Source organism: Carettochelys insculpta, chromosome 30 (assembly GCF_033958435.1).
Source record: "Carettochelys insculpta isolate YL-2023 chromosome 30, ASM3395843v1, whole genome shotgun sequence".
Classification (NCBI taxonomy): domain Eukaryota; kingdom Metazoa; phylum Chordata; order Testudines; family Carettochelyidae; genus Carettochelys; species Carettochelys insculpta.
Window position 1 is genome coordinate 628,480 of NC_134166.1, and position 18,987 is coordinate 647,466.

The 18,987-nt window shown below is 59.0% G+C and overlaps 1 protein-coding gene across 3 annotated transcripts; it reads right to left on the reverse strand.

The window, feature by feature from the left end:
* Nucleotides 1-496: 496 nt before the first annotated feature.
* HCN3 (hyperpolarization activated cyclic nucleotide gated potassium channel 3) lies at nt 497-18,442 on the reverse strand. Of its 3 annotated transcripts, none has more exons than XM_074980756.1 (8): nt 17,802-18,442; nt 10,178-10,607; nt 9,740-9,901; nt 7,945-8,163; nt 6,634-6,780; nt 6,133-6,373; nt 5,232-5,396; nt 497-4,730 (listed from the first exon to the last, which is right to left on the reverse strand). In XM_074980756.1, exons 1-8 carry the CDS (start codon nt 18,143-18,145, stop codon nt 3,601-3,603), a joined length of 2,838 nt encoding a protein of 945 aa, XP_074836857.1. In that variant the 5' UTR covers nt 18,146-18,442; the 3' UTR covers nt 497-3,600. The 3 variants fall into 3 exon arrangements, with proteins under 3 accessions (XP_074836857.1, XP_074836856.1, XP_074836859.1); XM_074980755.1 differs by having other exon boundaries at nt 6,634-6,882; XM_074980758.1 differs by lacking the exon at nt 7,945-8,163.
* Nucleotides 18,443-18,987: the final 545 nt, after the last annotated feature.

Consider the following 18,987-nt stretch of genomic DNA (forward strand, 5'->3'; position numbering starts at 1 on the left):
ACCTCATCTCATTGATTCTAGTCCTGCCTGGCCCTCTCCTGCAAGCTGCCAGGCTCCACGGATGGGAGGAGCACAGCTTCCCTCCCCCGCCCCCCGCCACCTCAATCTCCTCCCAGGTGCTAGATTTAGCTTTGCAGGGGTCCTTGGCCACACTCTCCACAGGCACCATTAACTTTCCAGTGGGGGTAAGGGCTTTGAGAGTGATCCAGAGCAGCCCTGAACTGCTAGCCCCAAAGGACCCTGCCCAGCTATTGCCTCTGCCAAGAGCACAAGGGGGCTGAAAGCAGCATGGGGCACTGGCTGTTCCTTGCTCTCCCTCTGGTGTGTGCGGCAGTGGGCAGCAGACAGGGAGCATGCTGGCTGGCAGGCAGGCCTGTAGACGTGTGACCTCCACAGCACGGGGGTGCAGCTGCTCTAATCCCAGCAGCAGGAGGCAGAAGTAGCAATTCCTGAGCAGCGGCTGCTTTCCTGAGCTAGGTGCAATGAGACACCAGGTGGAGTTGCTCTTTATTATTGAAATCTGTTCTGTACAACAACCAAAAATTAAAAAATGCTTTTCCAGTCTCTGCCTTATGAAAACTACAAGCTCTGTACATTGACAGTTGTGAGTGCAAGAGTGAAGGATCATGGTCTTTGGTGACTAAACTTGCACACACGCACACATGCAGGGAGCTTCTACTGCGGCCTTTCCCCATCCCAAACTCCCCCTTCTGCTAATGTGGGCAGGAGCAACAGCCTCTCTCAAGCCGTGTCCTGCTTGGAGCAAGGCTGGGCAGCACACCAGTACCACGCGGGGAGTTCCCAGAGCCCTGTGAACACTGGTGCTCATGGCAGCAAGGCTGCTCGGGATTAACCATACTGGGGAAGAGCTGTGAGGTGACACAGCCACACAACAACGTTTCCTCTCAGGAAAGGCCAGACAGGTTCCAGGTGCTGTGAAAGGACGGCCACAGCCCCGCGGCTGCCACCTGGGCCAGCCTGCCCTTGGCACTCTTCCTCTCAATGGAGTCCTACCACCAGTGCTAGGAATGTCTCTACCTTACACAGTGTAAACAAGAAGATCCTGGAATGTTTGAATCTAAGCAACCAGACTACAGACCCCTGCCAGAGGAGCTGCCAGGACAGACACACAGGGTCAAGTGGAGACGGGCGATAGGGACAGAGGGAAGGACATTCACACCCGTGAGAAGGCAGCGCTGAATACTCCCTCCAAGTGTCAAAGAGATTCCCACTGGACTTGGCCAAAGGCTGAACGCCTCCCTCCTTGTCCTGCAATGAAGCCTGGTCCCAACATTCAAAAGACGAATGGAGAGAAGAACTGAACAACTTATCTTTAGGTAGTATGGGACGAAAAGAAGCCCTAGCCCAACACTGTGCCTAGCCACGGTGGGCCTATTGCCTCTAGCACAGGGGCCTATGGGGCTAAGCATCATATTGCTGACACTGCCAGTGCTCCCAGAGCAGGGACTACAAGATATGATTTTCCTGACTCTAGTAGTGGAAAGCAGCAGCTTTACAGCACAGCGGAGTGGGGGCACTACTCTAACCTGAATCAGTAACACATTTGGACCCAAAAGCAACACCGTAAGCAGAATTCAGCTGCTTAGCAGAGCCACAACTTGCACACACTTTGCTAACTACTGGCTCAGGAGAGGGGCAGCTGGGGCTGAGCCAGGGACTCCCCAGAAATCCCAGCCCTTCTGTACAGGGACAGGGATGCAGAATCCAACAGGGGCAGGAGGCAACATTGCTTCCAGCAGAGATCCAGGCAGTGAGTGGGGAAGGGGGGTTATAGGCATCACCTCTGTTCTCCCTGATGTCACTTCAGTGCTGCCAAAGATCATTGCAGATTGACCTCCATGCACTGGGGCTGGAGCTTTAGCGAAGAGCAGACCATGGCCAGGCAGTGAGGACCATCCCTTCCCCCAACACCAAGCTTCTTGGCTCGCTGCACGTCTCAAACTAACCCCAGGCAATGGGCCCCATCCTTCTAGATAAGAAGAGAAAACCCACCTGGCCCAGCTCCCCAGCAGCCTCTGGGGGTGCAGGAGTTGCAGTCAAGAACAGAGGCAGCAGCTCTCTCTTCCCAAGTCCCTTCCCACAGGAGGGGAACAGGGAGCCCACTGGTCTGGCAGAAATACACCCAGATGAGACACGCACATCTCAGTGTGATGCCCAGAGCTCTACCCCTAGGCTATGCTCCCTGCTTGAAGATGGTATGGGGAAAAGACCCAGCCAGAGGCTCTTCTGTCACATCCCCGTGTCTGATCAGCCCCAGGGCTCCCAGGACACGCCTTGAAGCCCATCCCATGGGAACACACTTCACCATTGTCACGCAGCACCTAACACAGGTCATTCCTATGCAGCTTTTGCATTTCCACACCTGGCTCCTTGCATGGAGGGGGAGTTGATCCATCTTCCCCTGAGATGTTACAGCTACCAAGAAGCAACCCATGGGAGCAGCCAGCCTAGGCCCTGTGTTCTCAGAGGCAGGTCCCTGGACCCCAGGACAGGCCAGGAGCTGTGACGTGGAGGAAGCCCACTGGCTCCAGTCCAGCCCACTTACGGCCAGGACAGCCCTGGGTCCATGTTCCCCATCTGCTGGGTCCAGATCTCCCCCCGTCTCCAGGGAACGTTGGACTGTGAAGACCAGGGGCATGGCCTGCTCCTCTCATGCTTCCCTTCCCCAGGACCAGGTCCCTCCATGGCTACAGGCACTCGCATGGGCTGTGCTGCTGCTCACATTTGAAGTCTCCTGTGGGAGACGGGGTGGCTGAGATGTGTTCATAATGGGCAGTGACCTGCCAGGTTTCTAGGGCAGGGGCCATGTGCATGAGGGTGCAAAGCAGCCTCTCAGATCAGACCAGCCAGGATTGGTGGGGGGGGAGGGGCAACACCTCTAGTCTGGGGACTTGGAGCTGCCTGTGCCCACGGTGATGGACACATTGATCTTGGCCTGCTGGGTTGGCCATGGTAGCAAGCACCAGGGGCCCCAGGCATCCTGCTCTGGGAGCTGTGGCAAGCAGGGGTTCCAGGCATTAGGGGACTGCAGCCCGCACGTGCAGCCCTCTCCATGGGGCCTGTCTCCCATACTCTCCCCTCACTCCGGCAGTGGGGCAAAGGCCTCCCCTGGCTCTGGCCCATCCCCCTCATGCCGCCTCTCCCAGAGCTCCAACCTCCAGCAGCCCATTGTGGGGCCACAGTGAGGGGATAGGTGAATTTCCCAGCAGAGAAACCTCAGTGGGAGAAGTCCCCAGGTGCCTTCCTGAGGCTGCACCTCTCTGGAGGGGCTGACTGAGAGGAGCAGGGCAGGCCTGTGGCAGGACAGAGAAGAGCAGGATCCCATGTCAAGGCTGCTGGGCCCCAGCCACAGGCAGCGAAAAGGGAACTGCTGGAGTGAGAGCAGCCCATGGCCCTGCTGCCCCATTGCTGTGGGGTGAAGAAGAGGTCAGCCTCTGATGGCCTGCCCTGCAGAAAGGCCCATGCCTTTAGGGGGCAGTCTCTGTGACAGATGGGCACCCTGGCTGGCATCTTCCCCCTCCCCTTCTCCTGCCTGTCACAGACAGCTCTCCAGCCACCCACACCTCTCCCCACAGGCGCTCACATGTTGGCTGGAAGTTTGGGCTTCCCACTGTCCACATCAGGGCTGAATGCTACAGAGCCCTTGCGGGAGGGGCCTGCCGCATGCCTGGAGATGGGAGACTGCGGGGTGGAGGCTCCACTCATGGGCCGACTAGATTGGACCAAAGATCCTGAAGGCATCTGCTGCGGGGGCACTGGCTGGCCTGCAGTGCCAGGGCATGGCTTGGTGAGGAGTCCAGCTACCGAGGGAGATGACCTGTGAGCCAGGTTCCCTGCAGACTTCTGGCCCTGCTGGACACAGCTTCCGTCCACTGGCTGGGTGACTTTATTGGGCAGGGATGGCTGCGATGCTGAGAGGAGCCGCACGTTCTGAGTGAGCCGCCCGATAGGCAGGCCCTGGATGCTCCGGTGCTTGGCCAGCTGCTGCGGCTGCGTAAGCAGAGAGATGTGGGAGCCGGTGGCTCGGGACAGGCTGTAGTGGAGCGTTCTCCCCGTGGGGAGTGCCTGCTCTGAGCTGGGGGATGGAGCCCCAGCTGGCTGCTGCAGAAGCAACGCAGAAACAGAGCTGCCCCGGGACTTGGCAAGCTGGGGCTGGGAGCCTGTCAGGGGCTGCTGTGCTAGTGCTGGGGGCTCCCCTTTCTGCACCAGCCTTGGCCGGGGTGGACCCATTTTTTGCCCCCCACTTTCCAGAGGTGACTGGGCTTGGACCATTGGGGATGCTGGGGAGTCGGCCGCAGGTGTCTGCAGGTAGGACTGTGCACCGGATGGCGAGCTCACAGAGGAAGGCCTGGAGCCTCCCAAGCTGGGTTGGGACCTGCGCACCTGTCTGGGGAACAGGGTGGCCTCGGGCGAGAGTGGGCTGGAGATGGAGGAAGGGGGCAGGAAGATGTGGGCCTGCAGGCTCTGCTGGTGAGTCAAGGCAATCGCCACGTTGGTGGTGGCTGCTGCCGTCTGCAGTGGCGCATGCACCAAAGGCTCCCAGATCAACGGTTTGCCACTCAGCTCCCGGCCAGCCGCCATCTGCTGCAGGTCCTGGATGCTGTGGGCCATGTCCCGGTCGTGCTTGACGATCTGCTGGATCATCTCATTGTTCATGGTTCCAGAGCTGTGCTCTGCTCGCTTGCGCAGGAGGATGGAGTTCTTCTTCCCTGAGGACCAAGAGAAGCCATGGCGTCACCATCTCTGGTCTGGGCTGTGCCCTGGATAAGGAGCACCACGGAAGAATCCCCATCCCAGGCTACAGAGGGGGCGGGGGAGGAACCAAGGGATGGAACCCAGGAGTCCTGGCTCCCTGCTCTCAGCATGGTGTTGGGCTGATGCTAGCCAGTGCCTTGGCTGAGTGTCTATTTACTGCCATTTAAGAAGGGTGTAGGCTGGCACCCCTGGGTCTCACTTGCTTTAGCAGCTGCTCAGATCAGCCCCCTGCGTACAGGGAGCTTGGAGGACAGAACCTCCCTCACCAGGGCAGCACACAACAGCAGCACTGCCAGGGAGAAAAAGGGAACCCCAGGGCAGGGCTCCCTGGCCCAGCCCCAGAGGCAGCAGGGAAAGAAACGCCCCAGACTGCAGAAGACATTAGGGGTCCAAGCTGCCCTGAGAAGGAGATTGGCAGGAGTGGCTGGCATGCACCTGGCAGGGCGCTCCCTCACCGATACGGTCCAGGCGGTCCATGGCCACAGTCTCGAAGGCCCTGCGCATCATGGGGTGCTCTTCCAGCACCTCGTTGAAATTATCCACCGAGAGCGAATAGAGGCGGCAGTAGGTGTCAGCGCGCACACTGGCCGTGCGCCTGCCCCGCGTCAGCAAGCAGATCTCTGTGGGGACACAGGAGCAGCATCCTGGCCACAGCCCCCTCCCTGCCGGCACTGAACACCAGAGGTGGCAGGTATGTCTCTGCCCCAACTCTGGCGGCTGGAGCAGGGGAGACATTTCTCTGGTTTAGTGCCTCTTCTGCTACAGGCATGTGTGTGCTGAACACCAGTGAGGCACAGAGAGGGGAAGGGACTGAGTCCAGGCAACTCAACAGCCATGTACAGAGTTGGGAACAAAACCCAGGCCACTGCTTGCTCTAACCATGTGACACTGCTCCCTTTTCCCCCAGAGTGGGCGAGAGACCCAGGAGTCCTGGTTCCCAGCCTCCCTCCCCGTTCCAATCCCCACTGCTCTCCCAGAACTGGAGAGTGAACCGGGCTGGCATAGCCACCCCTTGCTCTATCCACTAGACCATTACATCCTACCCCTCCCAGAGTTGCAGCAAGAACCCAGAAGTCCTGGTTCCTGGTCCCCGCAGTTCAAACCACTGGACAAGACCCTCTTAAGCAGGAGTAGCAGATTTCTAAGTACTGTGACTTCAAGAAGCCTTAGATTGTAGGGTGAAGGGTGGGAACCAAAGGGCCATGGGGAGCAATGATGGGGTGGGCAGAGGAGTACAACAGCTAGGGCAGATGAGCCCTGTGATGTGTCTCCCAGAGCTCTACATCCCAGACTCTAAGCCAGAGCTGCCTTGAGGAGGAGCCTGGCCTTCTCCATGCTCTCCTGGCCCAGTCTCACCCCCAAAGTAGGAGCCATCTGAGAGCTTGGTCTCCTTGTTGCCCTTCGTGAGGATGCTGACCACGCCATGCTGGATGAAGTACATCTTCCTGCCCACGGTGCCCTCCCGGATGATGAAGTCCCCAGGCTGGAAGACCTCGAAGCGCAGCTTGGTCAGCATGGCTGTCACGAAGTTGGGGTCAGCATTGGCAAACAGCGGCATATTGGCCACCAGATTCCGGCAGTTAAAGTTGATGATTTCCTGGGGAGGTGGCACCAAAGAGCACCACTGAGAAGCAGTACGGTCCCTGAAGGTCACCACCCCACCAGTGAGCCCACCCCACCTGCCCACTGCCCAGCAGGGCTGCAGGGCCAGGGTCAGTAGTCGCCCTGTCAGGAGCAGGGATGCAGCCCCCCCCCCGCCCCGTTACCCCCACCCAAGAGAGGGTTGCAGGGCCAGCAATTGCCCCACCCAGGGTGGGCAGAGGGGGAAGGGCTGCCTCTGTCTCTAGGTCTCGCTACCTCTTTGAGAGGCTCGCTCAGCTCCCCCAGGATATTCTCCTCGTCAAACATCTTGCCCTGGTAGCGGTGCTCATAGTATTCGTGGATCCGCTGGCGTGTGTCCCCAGGCAGCTTGTGGAAGGACATGTACTGCTCCACCTGCTTGTACTGGAGGGAGACACAGAGACACGCACACCAGGGCAGCTGGACACACCCAGAAAGGGAGAGCAGACACACAGGGCTGCAGGGAGCCCAGGGCTGCTCCCTGAGCTGCAGGGTAGAGGAGAGAAGAGCCATGTGGCCTGGAACCAGGCAATCGGGCCGTGTGGTGACAAAACCAGGGAGAAGCAGGCAGTGGAGCAGTGTGGGCAGGTAGCATCGGAGACACAAGTACAGCAGTGCCTCGGTTTACATGAGGGTTGTCTTCCCACACACCCTTGCATAACTGGACTTCGCCTAAGTCGGGGCTGGGGTCTGCCTGGTGGAACACATGTTCTGGCACTGGGGAAGCAGCAGGAGCACCGGGAGCTACTTTTGAAAAGTTAGTCCGGGGCTTGGGGGGAGGGGGGCAGTTGGGGAGGGCTGAGCCTGGCAGTGGGCTGGGGCTGGGGCTGGGTGTTGAGCCTGGGGCGGGTTAGGGTTGCAGAGGGGGAGGAGTTGAGCTGGAGCCGCGCGCACGGGCAGGGGAGGAGGGGGCAGGTGAGCCAGAGCCATGCGCGGGTGGTGAGCTGGGCCACGGAGGGGTTGAACCAGGGCTGGGGGGGTGCTGAGCCAGGACTGCGCATGAGGGGTGGTGAGCCGCAGCCAGAGCCGCACACAGGGGGTTTAAACCAGGGCAGTAGGGGATGGAGCTGGAGCCATGTGCGCGGTATGAACCAGGAATGGGCGGAGCAGGATTTTGAGTTGTCAACTCAAAATCGTGTTTCCAGCTGTATCTGTTTTCTGCTGACAGCCCAGGCCCACCTCCCCACACCCACAGTGCTCGCCCCCTACCACTCCGCCACAGTCTCATGGGGCCCACCCCTCACCACCCCAACCCCACAGGGCCCGCTCCTCCCCGTACTGGCCCCACAGGACCCACTCCACCCCACCCTGGCCCCCACAGGGCGCACCCCTCACCACCTCAACCCCACAGGGCCCGCTCCACCCTGTGCTGGCCCCACAGGACCCGCTCTACCCCGTGCTGGCCCTACAGGACCCGCTCTACCCCGTGCTGGCCCCACAGGACCCACCCCTCACCACCCCTTCCTCTCAGGGCCTGCCCCTCACCACCCCAACCCCACAGGGCCTGTCACAGCCAGGGGCATGTTTCACTCCCTGCAGCACACTCACCTTCTCCTGGTACTGGCGACGGGAGGAGTCCAGCGACTGGATCAGGGCCGTGGCATGACCAATGAACATGGCGTAGCAGGTGGCGCCCACAATCATGCTCAGCATGGTGAGCCAGACATCGGTCATGCCCTCTGGAGCCTGCTGCCCGTACCCGATGCAGAGCATGTGGCTCATGGCCTTAAACAAGGCATGGGAGTACTGCTTGCCCCAGGAGTCATTCTGCAGACAGGAAGGACCTGAGCAGGCTACAGCCAGGCTAATACCTGCCACTGCAGCCAGGGACTGCAGCCTCTGCGTCACCAGCCCAGGGCAGGGACATGTGAACTCCCAGCACAGAAGGCTGCCCTGTCCCCGGGAGGCAGCAGATTCTGGGCTGGCTGAAGGACTGTGGGCTTTGCCCCCAGCCCAGCTCCCTGGGAGGCAGCAGGAGCCCCATCCCCTACTGTGTCTTGGCAGCTGGCAGGAGGGATTTCCTTGGCTTGTCAGATTTAATTAGCAGCAGAGATGAGTTCAGACTGAGAGATTCCAGTCTGAGGCCTGCGGGGCTGCAGATTCTGGGATCTCTGTCAGCTGGCAGCTATACACACGTGTGTGCATGTGGAAGAGCTGTGAGGAAGCAGGGATTTTATTCACCTCGTTAGGCTGCATGTGAGTTCCCTTGCCCTATAGTAACCCCTGTATGTGCCTCAGTATCCCTGGGCACTGCACCGATACATAGCTGGGGAGTTTTGGCTGTGACAACCTCCTGCATGTACAAAATGGCTGATGTCCTTCATAACCTAAGGCTGGGAGGGGGTGCAACCAGGTGGCCCCTTTAGCTCAGAAGCAAGGCAAAGGCCAGAGGAGGTGCCTGGTTGAGGGGCTGGGACTAGACTGCTGGGAGTGGGGCAATCAGGGCTGGGTCAGAGCACAGGAAAAGAGCAAGGCCCTATTGCAGGCACCCCACCCTCCCCAAAACGGAACGTGCTCACTGATTCTAGTTTCTGTGCTGACAAGTCCCTTCCACGCTGCGACCCCGACAGCTAATGTTCTCCCTGCTGGCTGAGTTGCATCTGCCTGCGGATGTGGTGCAGGACCTGGGGACCCCCCAACCTTTGGTGATGAGCACACACAGGGTGTATAAGCATACACACATGCACTTGTGTGTGCAGCAGCGTGCTCCCAGCCTGGAATACGCATAATGCTCTGGTCTGAGAGGTTTCCTAGGCTGCAGCCACCAGCCTAACACTGATCTATCGCCTGCCTACCCCTTTATAAACACTTGGCTCCCCAGCCCCAGGCACCTGCCACACACAGATTGCAGCCCAATCTCTCACCAAAGAGATCATCTCTCCCAGGCAGTTTTCCTCTTAGCCCTGCAGCAGGGCCAGGTTCTGCCCTCACTGACCTGAGGCAGCCTGTGAACACTGAGCAGGAGAAGGAAGTGGGAGAATCTGCCTTTCAGCACATTTATTGTTACCATTGTGCGTGTCATGGCCACCATAGAGACTGGGATTCCCCAGGGATCTCCCTATCCAGCCAGCCTGCTCCAGGGCACAGCTTCTCCTGGAGCCTGCCTGAATACAGTTCTGCGGTGGCAGCCTGGGACGGGCGATGGTCATAAATAACTGGTCTGTAAAATAAAGGATTTGCTCCTTATGTCCCTGGATGGGCATTGGGGTGCTCCCTCTCGGAAGTCTCAGACCAGAACCGAATGGCACATGCTGAGGGGAGCAGAGACAGGCAGGAGGAAACTCAAGGGGATGCTAACTGGGGACACTCAGGCTCCAGCGCAGAGGCCACGCGGGGCACTCACCACCATGTGATTGATGGAGACCCAGCAGTCCTCAGGGAAGTCCTGCAGCATGGGTACCAGGAACTGCAGGCAGCCATCCCAGTGGCATAGCAGCAGCATCATGCCAATGAGGTTAAAGATCCGCACCACAGCACTGGCCAGGTCGTAGGTCATGTGGAAAATCTGAGCCCGGGGGTGGGGTGAGGGTGGAAAATGAAAGTGAAAAGCCAGGTCTCGTCCACAGGTACCCGCAGGTGCTGGCAGAGAGCCCCCAAAGGCCCCATAACCTCCCAGCCACAGGTCCCCAAAATGCCCTCCCCGGCCAGGGGTTCTAAATCCCCCCTGGATCCCACCAGCCAGGGACACCTCCCAAAAAGCCCTTTCCTTGGGCAGCGGTTCTCAACCCCCTGGATCCCTCCAGACAGGGACCCCCAAATGCCCCTCCCCCAGCAGTCCCACCTCCTCCCACTGATGGATGTAGCGGATGAGGCGGGAAAGGCGCAGCAGCCGCAGCAGGCTAAGGATCTTGGTGAAGCGCACAATGCGCAGGGCCCGGGCCGTCTTGTAGACGTCAGAGTCCACCTGGGTCTCCAGGTCGACTATGAGGAAGATGTAATCCACAGGGATGGAGGAGATGAAGTCGACCAGAAACCAGCTCTTCAGGTACTTCATCTTGATGGTATGAGGATCCAGGATGATCTCGGTGTTGTCTTCCACCACGATGCCTGTGCGGAAGTTCAGGACCAGGTCGGCCAGAAAGAAGGTGTCTGAGAGCACGTTGAAGACAATCCAGGGCGGTGTGTTCTCGTCCTTGAAAAAGGTGATGCCTACAGGCAGGATGATGAGGTTCCCCACCATCAGCAGCAGCATGATGAGGTCCCAGTAAAACCTGCAAGAGGAATGGAGAGGGCACAAAGCAGGGGATGGAGCCAGGAGAAAGCCAGGGAGAGAATGAAAACCTTCTTCCAGCAGTGAAACCTGCAGGAGACACTGGATGGCCCGGAGCTGGAGCGGGTGAGAGAGAAGCCATGACAGCCACAAAAGGGCCAGGAAACCTGCCTGACTGTGGCAGACACAAGGAGCTTTGTCCCTTTAGAGAGAAGATGGGGGTGTGGGTTTGATGACAGTCTGGAAGTACCTTCTTGGGGCACACAACATTTGATCAAGGGCTCTGCAGGCAGGCAGACCAAGGTCTGACATGAGCCCATGGCTGCAAGTCAGACAGCTGCAGGTTGGACACAAAGTGCAAATGTCTAAGAGTGAGCATGATTAACCGCTGTGACAATGTACACAGGGTTGCAAGGATTCTCCGCCACTGCAAATGCTGCAATCAGAGCTGGGATGGAGTTCCAATAGGAACCGAGTGCAGGCATGGACATAAACACTCCTCCCACTGCATGGCCAGGAAGGGCACCAGCAATCCCTGTAAGCTGGGTGCTTGTGCAGCAGCTCAGGAGAAATTCAAATGCTGCCCAGCTGATTAGCAGAGTGCCCACCGCTAGGATTCCAGCGATGCATGTGCCTTAGTACACATATAAACATTATTCCGCACACAGTTGGAAACATCTGCAGACGTATGGAAAAGATAAGTGGCAACACTGATGGGCAGGCAAGGACACACCTCCTCTCCGCTGCACATGCCATCACCTGATCCATGGCCAGGGAGGGCATCTGTGGACACAGACATGCCCATCTCTCACTGCACATGCCACCAGCAGATACACGGCCAGGATGAACACACACACAGAGGTGAGCCCAGAGGGGCTGAGGCTGCACTCAGAGGCAGAGGAGAGGGGAGCAGGCTCTGCTGGCTATGAAACAAGCCACAGCACTGCTGAAGCAGAACAGCAGGGTGGTCTGGGGCCAGGTGCTGTGGGGAAGCCCTTGCCCCGAGAGTGGGGAGACATGTAAAGGCAGAGGATGGCCAAGGTTCACTCACTGCACAGAGATGCAATGTCTGAGGGGGCTCCCTAGCAGAACTGGCTGCCTCCCAAGTGCACCTGGTGGTTCAGGGTGTATATACCCTCCACCACTCCCACCTTGTCATGGGGCCGGCCTCCCTGTCCCGTGGGGTTTGGCCCTGCTCTTTATCTCCACTGGAGCTCCCTGGCCTTTGCCACCTGCTTACAGTAGCCAAGCAACCTCCAGGCCCAAATCCTCTGCCCAGGGTCCTCACCCCATCTCCTGCCTCCCTCCCTATCTAGGGCCCAGCTGCAGAGAGGAGCGGATGGCCCAGATGTACTCCTTAGCCCTGCACTGGGCTCTGGAACCAGCAAGGGGGTTCAGCTCCAGAAGAGAGAGGGCACGGAGGGGGGCACTGTGTTATGCCTGTGCCACACCCTGGCCCTTGAGGAGCCCTGCAGCAGAGAGCGGCCTTAGCCCAGGGGAGAAGGGATGGCCAAGGCCGTAGCCAGAGGAGTCCCACAGAGGGGAGGCCAGGCCAGGGCCGGGCTGCTGAGATGGTGAAGGCTGGTTCTGCCACTGAAGCAGGCGGGGTCAGCGACACCAGACAGATGCAGGCTGGAGGTGCTCAGTGCAGGCGGCTGGGGACTGGGTAGTGCAGACATGCAGGCAGTGGCTGTGGGAGACACAGTGTCCTGCCCACCCAGCATCCTTTCCGCTGCCTTGGATATAGGCGACAGGAAGCAACACAAGCCTCAAGGCCAAACAACTGGGCTAGTTGGGACAGCGATACCCTTTGCTGCCTCCCAGACAGGCCTGGGCACCAGGCTCCTCGGGGGTTAGCAGCCTGGCAATCGATATGGCAGGCATGTCTGCACTGGACAGAGGGGCCCCGTATCACCTACGGCACCAGCTGCATGCTTGGCCTCTGGGGCTGTGCCCTGGCTTCAGAATGCTCAGCCTGGGTGTCCCCTACGGGACTCACTTCCACTCTTTGCTACAGCTCTACTAACTCCTCTCAGTGAGGTGGCACCAGTGCCGATGAATTCACTCTGCAAAGCCCATCCACCTGGGGAAGAGGCTCCCAGCTGCTGCAGGCAGGAGGATGCATCAGGCTCTGTGAGCTGGGAACTCCCCAGGCTTCTTCCCTGACCTTTCCCAGGGCCAAGAAATAGTTAAAACCAGATGCAAGAAGATGCTGTCTCTCCCAGGGAATGCTCCGGAGCGGCAATGACAGCATCACTGCAGGGGCAGAGACTTCTGGGTATCGCAATTGACCAAAGGAGATCCCAGACTCTGCCACAGATCTGCAGGCTGGCTCTGGCAAGTCCCTTGCCCTCTGGGGGCCTCTGTCTCTCTTCCCAGCCTGCATGTGTCAGGCTCATTATGACTGCAGGGCTTGGGGGCAGGGGCAGTTTCTCCTGTTGTGTCTGGGAAGTGCCTGGCATAACGGGGCCCAGCATCTTGGGTATGGCCTTCAGGTCCCAGCACAGCACAACCAGACAAGCAGGAGAGCTGCGTCAGCATCTGCAGCCTGGGTTGGTCTATTACTGGGATCCAGACAAAGGCTCTGAGCAGCTCTCAGGGGCTATGTATAAACTGCGGGATACACAGGTATCCCAAAATAGCTGCCTGCATCTATGCAATGTGCCTGTTGTCTCAAAACAGTTTTCCAGATAATGGGCACACTGCTCTGGCACCCCTGCAAATCTCAGCGCAGGAAGAGTACAGGGATCCGTCGAAATAGGGTTTTATTTCGGCATGTGGTGCTGTTTAGACAGCACCACCTGCGCAAATAGCCTATTCCAAAATCGACTCAAAATAAGCTGCACAATTTGCATTGCTTATTTTGCGATTAGCGTGCCATGTGGACACAGCCAAAGTAATTTGCGTTCCAGAAAGCCTTTTGTCAATGAACAAGCAGTGGCCTGAGCAGAGGGGACAGCCTCTGAACCCTCAGCTGCTAGTTTGCTCACTTCCACTGCCAGCAGCTGCCACCTGCCTGCCTCCCCAAAACCAAGAGCGGAGCAGTCTGTGATGGAGCATGTCCAGCTTCCTCCAGCAGCATCCTGCCCCTGCGGGGCTGGTCCCCAGTGGCAAGGGCCTCTTTGCAGAATTGCTGGTGCTCAGAACCTGGGCCGTGTGCAGGCAGAAAGCCCATGGGGAGATGGGGCAGGCGCTGAGAACACTGATGGTTCTGGAATGTTCCATCAACAAGCTGACCTCTGGGGAAGGGCAGACCAGGACTAGTCATGTCAGACTGGCTAGAAGCCAGGGGCTCCCCCAGAGAGACAGCCTCTCTCCTCCGCAGGCAGAGCCCTCCCCAAGTGATCCTCACACATCTCTTCTGCTGTGCTGTGCCGTGCCGTGCCATGCCTGGACTCCCATGCCTCTCTGGCACTGTGATTTTACTTCACACCAGATTTCCTATGTCACTGCCATATGGGGGGTGGGGGGGAATGAAAGCAGAACTAGCTCGTCTGTGAGACAGACCCCAGGAGCAGTGTCCCCTGTAAGAGGATGCCATCCAGCTCATTAGCACCCAGAGCCACCCACGGCCGGCAGCCTGTGTTTCCACTGGTGGTGTGCATCACAAAATACATTCTACCAGGGATGGAAAAAGTTAGAGGGAACACAGTGCAGGAGAGAAGTGGTGGGGAGGAGAGAGTCCCACAGAGACACAGGAACACAGGCACTGCTAGATCAGATCTGATCCATAGCCCAGCCACCCTGCTCTCTTCTCTGACTACAGCAAGGTGCTGGAAAGGGAGGGGAAGGAACTCCCATAACAAACTATTTCAGGGGTGGGATTGCACCCTAAAAATCTCAAACACACAAGAGGAGGCATGAATGTTCTCATTCTCCTGGAGGGGAGCGGTCACACAGACCGCTTCCCACGAACAGAGAAAGGGTGCTGGAGGGGACCCCAGCGCTCTTTCTGGTATGGTTTTGGAAGGTGACCTTGTCTGTAATTCCAGATGTGGCTCCAATGGAGCTGAAACCAGAAGATTGGCAGGGAGTGGTTTGTGAGAATGCCCATGACCCAGGGGTCTCTTCCCTCTGGTTGCTCAGACCCAGGGAGCAATTACTGGAAAGGTGCCTCTGATGGAAGTGCAGACACCTGTAAGCCAACAAGCACAGCCCTGAAGAAAAAGGGGACAGGAAAAGACTCAGCGTTGGGAGGGAGAACCATGGGGGAACCCTAATAAGGGTCGGGATTGTTTGCATATGTACAGTGCTGGGGTTAAGAGACAGCTCCCCAGAAGGCCAGCCAGTATGCAGCAGCCCCTAGACCAGACCCTGAGACTCCTGAAAACGATTAACATAAGATTCTACATGGAGCCCATGCAGAAGGCGACGAAGAAGGGAAAGAAAAGCCAGCAACTGGTTACATGAGAGGGAGTCAAGTGACACCCTGGGAAATGAGCAACCCAACCTCACAGGAGACTCTCTGACCTGAGGGCAAGGCACATAAACAGCCACCTGTAATAACAACTGGGGCAGTCATGTGAAGCTGGGATGAAAACGTTGACACTGATGTTAAGTCTTCTTTTAACACGGCTTCTCAGTTAATACAGGGAAACATTTAAAGCTCCCCACAGCAGAGAAACCATAGCAAGCCTGGTCAGCTGCTGTCAAGGGGACATGAAGGGGCTCTCCCACTGCCCTGCCCGGCCTAGTGGGCTGGATGCCAAGAGAAGTATAACAAACTGCCTTCAGGACAAGGAGCAGTCCAGGGGCACCCACATGAGGTCACGTCAGCCGCATCGCGCAGCCTTGCTTGAGAACTCAGCAAGGCCCACCAGACATGCCTGGGCTTATACTCGCCAATCATACAGACCACTTCTATACCACAACTTCAGGGGCCACACTGTGGGCTGAGTTAACCCTTTCCATGACATGACTCTGGGGGCCATGCTGCAGGCTGGGCTAACTCCTTCAATGCCAAATTTCAGGGGGCTCTCCAGCTGCACTGAAGAGCTTTTCTGTGGACTGGTACTTATGAGGACTACCAGCCCAGAAGGCCTCTGGCTATGCAGGGATTCATGTCACCCACCCCAGCTCACTGACCCCTGGCAAATGCCCTGCAAGAGCTTACCAAGGTAATCTTGCCCTCTCCCTCCCCAGCACTCCTGACATCTGTGCAAACCCACCTGGAGCTGCTTGTCTCAGATGTACCCTGTAAGCTCTTTAGGGCAGAGCCTGTCTTTTAGTCAATGCTGGGCAGTGTCCTGCACAGGGAGGCTCTGATTTTCATTGGTCTCAGTCGCTACCATAATGCGGATAATAAAACAACATCAAAGGAATCCAGACGGGACCTACCAGCCCCCTCCATGCCATCCTGTCACCTTAACCTGGCACAGCTGCAGGGAGCGTACCTTCACAGGAGTTGCAGCTCTGACGTGGAGGAGAGTGGCTTCTCACATACACCTTTAGGAGATGCAGATGGAACACTGGGCTGTTTTGTGGTCCTTCATGCTCAGCTGGAGCAGAGCCCAAAGGATCCTTAGCAGAACTAGAGCCTCCAGGCTCCGCGGGAGGGACCCCGGTTACACCTACGTGTGAGTCGTCTACTTCCATTTCAGAGCATAGCTCGGGTGCTACCTCTGGCTGGGTCACAGTGACAATGGCAGAATTTCCACCAGAAATTCATGTCTTGTCATTTCAACCCCTGCCTATGAGACTCACCAATCCTGTGCCAGCCACCTCCTCCCAGCATGGGGACAGCCAGTAAGCCTGAGGATCCCAGGGTCACAGTGTGCCTGGCCCCTGCCATCACAAGGCCTGCATTAAATGGCCACATGGCCCTCCTGCCCAGTCCAAGCCAGTCCTGCCCTCCTTGGAATTGGTGCCACTGCTCACTACATTCCCAAATGATCAGTGAGTGCACAGATAGCAAGAGAGGAGGATGCATCTTCCTCTGCTGGGGTGCCAGGACCAAGAAGGGGCCAGCTACATAGAACCACTCCCTGTCCACACACGCAACACTGCCAGGTTCAGAAGGATGCAGTGAGTTGCGCCGAAAGGCTGGGTGTGGGATACAGCACATCCTGCTGACAGAGGCATTAGCCGGGGATTCCACAAGGTGGGATGGAAAATGTTCAAACTAGAGTCATGGGGCCACTGCCCTGGCTCACTGCGAGTCCCAGAGCTCTGGCTGGGCTGTACCACGTCCCGGTCAGAGCCCTGGCTCACTGCGCATTAGTTTTGGTCCCTGCTCCTGGAGAGCAGTTGGAAGGGAGGAGAACTAACTTTGTGCTGGACAGAGCCCTTCTGGACAGGGGTCCCTCCAAGGAGAGCAGGTGGGGGTAAATTTCAGGCACCAGGTGAGTTTCTGGTGATCAGCTGGCCTTGTAGAGTTTCACACACACCCAGCCAGCCTGAAAGGGGCCCCCCAGACCAGTGGGACCACTCTAGGTGGGGTGTCCCTGAGGTCAGTCCCAGTCGTGTGTCTAGAGCAAGAATGGCTAGTGACAGTTGGGGTGTGGAAAGAGAAATGTCCTGCACAACCAATTGCACGGGACTGGATTTGTGTCTCGTCGGTTCTTAGTCACCAGCTCCCCTCCTGTCCCCCCATTCACTTCCTGGCCAGCCAGGGTGTCACCCCTTTCCTGATACCAGGACTGTAGGGCTCAGGTGCCCCTACCCTTGTGAGAAAAGCCTGGAATCTGGGCTAGTCCCACCTCCCTTTCCCTGAACCATGGGGCTGGGCCTGCAGGCTTCAGAGCACCAGGCAGAAGGTGGGTGGAGTGGGGCGTATGGGCCATGGGGGCTGGACTGCAAGAGTCACTCCACTAAGACCTCTGCCTAGGAGCCATCAGAACCTAACCCTGGGGCTGAGCAGAGCCCACCACAGCAGGGAAGGTCAAGCTCAGCCTAAGGCCTCACACGCAGCACCCAGGACAGTGCCAACCCCAGGGCAGAAGAGGGTGAGGGTGGGGGAGGTGGATGGGGAGTGGGCAGGGACAGGAGTGGTCTGAGCGCCTCTGGCTTGAAGGCACTGGGGGGAAGGCAGCGGTTGGTTAGCTCCGCTGGGTGTGGAGTGGAAGGGGAAGGGAGGGGACAGCCCGCCAGGGAAGTCCAGGGGACACGCAGGTGCCGCCGGCCAGCTAAGCCCTGCAGGGCGCAGGGGCTGGCTGAGGAGGACCGGGACAAGCAGAGGGTGGCCGGCCCCGCTCACCTGAAGTCGCTGTAGGGGTGGATGATCCAGAACCCGGCCGATTTCACCCGCTGCTGCTCCAGCTCCACCGCCTTGTGGCTGCCGAACATGCGCAACGAGAACTTGTTGACCGCGGGCTGCAGCATGGCCCCGAGCTGGCGCTGCACGAAGGTGCCGGCCAGCACTGCCGGGTCCTCGGCGTCCGCCAGGATCTGCTCCGCCGCCTCCTCCGCCTTGCCGGGCCCGGGCTGCAAGGGGGGCGCCCGGCCGGGCCCCGAGCCCCCACTACCCGCGGGGCGCCCCGGGGCCTCCCCGTCCAGCGCCAGCGGCTTGTCCCGCGGCTCGGCGCCCGGCGCCGCCTCCATGCTGCCGGGGAAGCACCCTGCTCACGTTCCCGTCAAACGCCCTTGCCCGGGCGCCCGGCCCGGCTCCCCTGGACACATGCCGGCCGCACCCGGAGGCGCGGGCGGGGGCTGCCGCCGCTCCGGGCCCCCGCAGCCGGGCTCAGCCGCAGGAGGCAGGGGCCGCCGGCCGCCGCTTCCCCATGGCCGCGGGCAGGTGCCGGCCGGCCGGCGGGCGGGCGGGGCGCGCCTGCTGCCCACGCCCCGGCGGGAGACGTCAGCCGGGCTGCGGGAGCCGCAGCTCCCTCCTTCAGGCGGCGGCTCGGCCCTGCCAGCGGCGGCCGGGGCTGGGCGAGGCGCTGCTGCCCCCAGCCGTGAGCCCGCAGACTGCAGCGGGGCGGCGCACGGCCCCGCAGGAGGATCTCAGCTCCCCGCCTTGTCACGGAGCAGCCCTGCCGAAGCGCCCGTGCAAAAGGTGCGGAGGGGAACGCCTGGCTGAACCCTGCCCCCCTTTGGCCGAGACGGGCACACTGGGTCAGAACAAAGGGCCAGCTGCTCAGCAGCCCGTCTCCAGCAGCACAGTGAGAAGAACAGGCCAAGGGCCCAGCCATGCAGCCCTTCTCCAGCAACCTTTCCCCTGGTTTTGCCATCCATGTGCCGAATACGTTTTGTTCTGTGCAGCCTGGCAGGTGAACCTGTGCAGCACCAATAGAAACACACGCTGTAAGTGCTCTGCTAATTACCTGGACTCTCTCCTGGGGGGCCACCCAAGCACCCAGCTTACAGGGAACACTGGATTCCAGTCCCAACTTCGGGGAGTCAGAGGCCATGGGACTGAGTCCCAGTCCGACTTGGGTAAGGGTCTT

Bases quoted from the DNA above. Each gene is read 5' to 3' on its own strand.
- HCN3 (XM_074980755.1), bottom strand. From the start codon at position 18,145: ATGGAGGCGGCGCCGGGCGCCGAGCCGCGGGACAAGCCGCTGGCGCTG. The intron at 10,608-17,801 runs GTGAGCGGGGCC...TTCCTCTTGCAG, and splicing joins CACCCCTACAGCGACTTCAG to GTTTTACTGGGACCTCATCA. The intron at 6,883-7,944 runs GTGAGTGTGCTG...TCTACCCTGCAG, and splicing joins GTCGCCAGTACCAGGAGAAG to CTCAGGGAGCAGCCCTGGGC.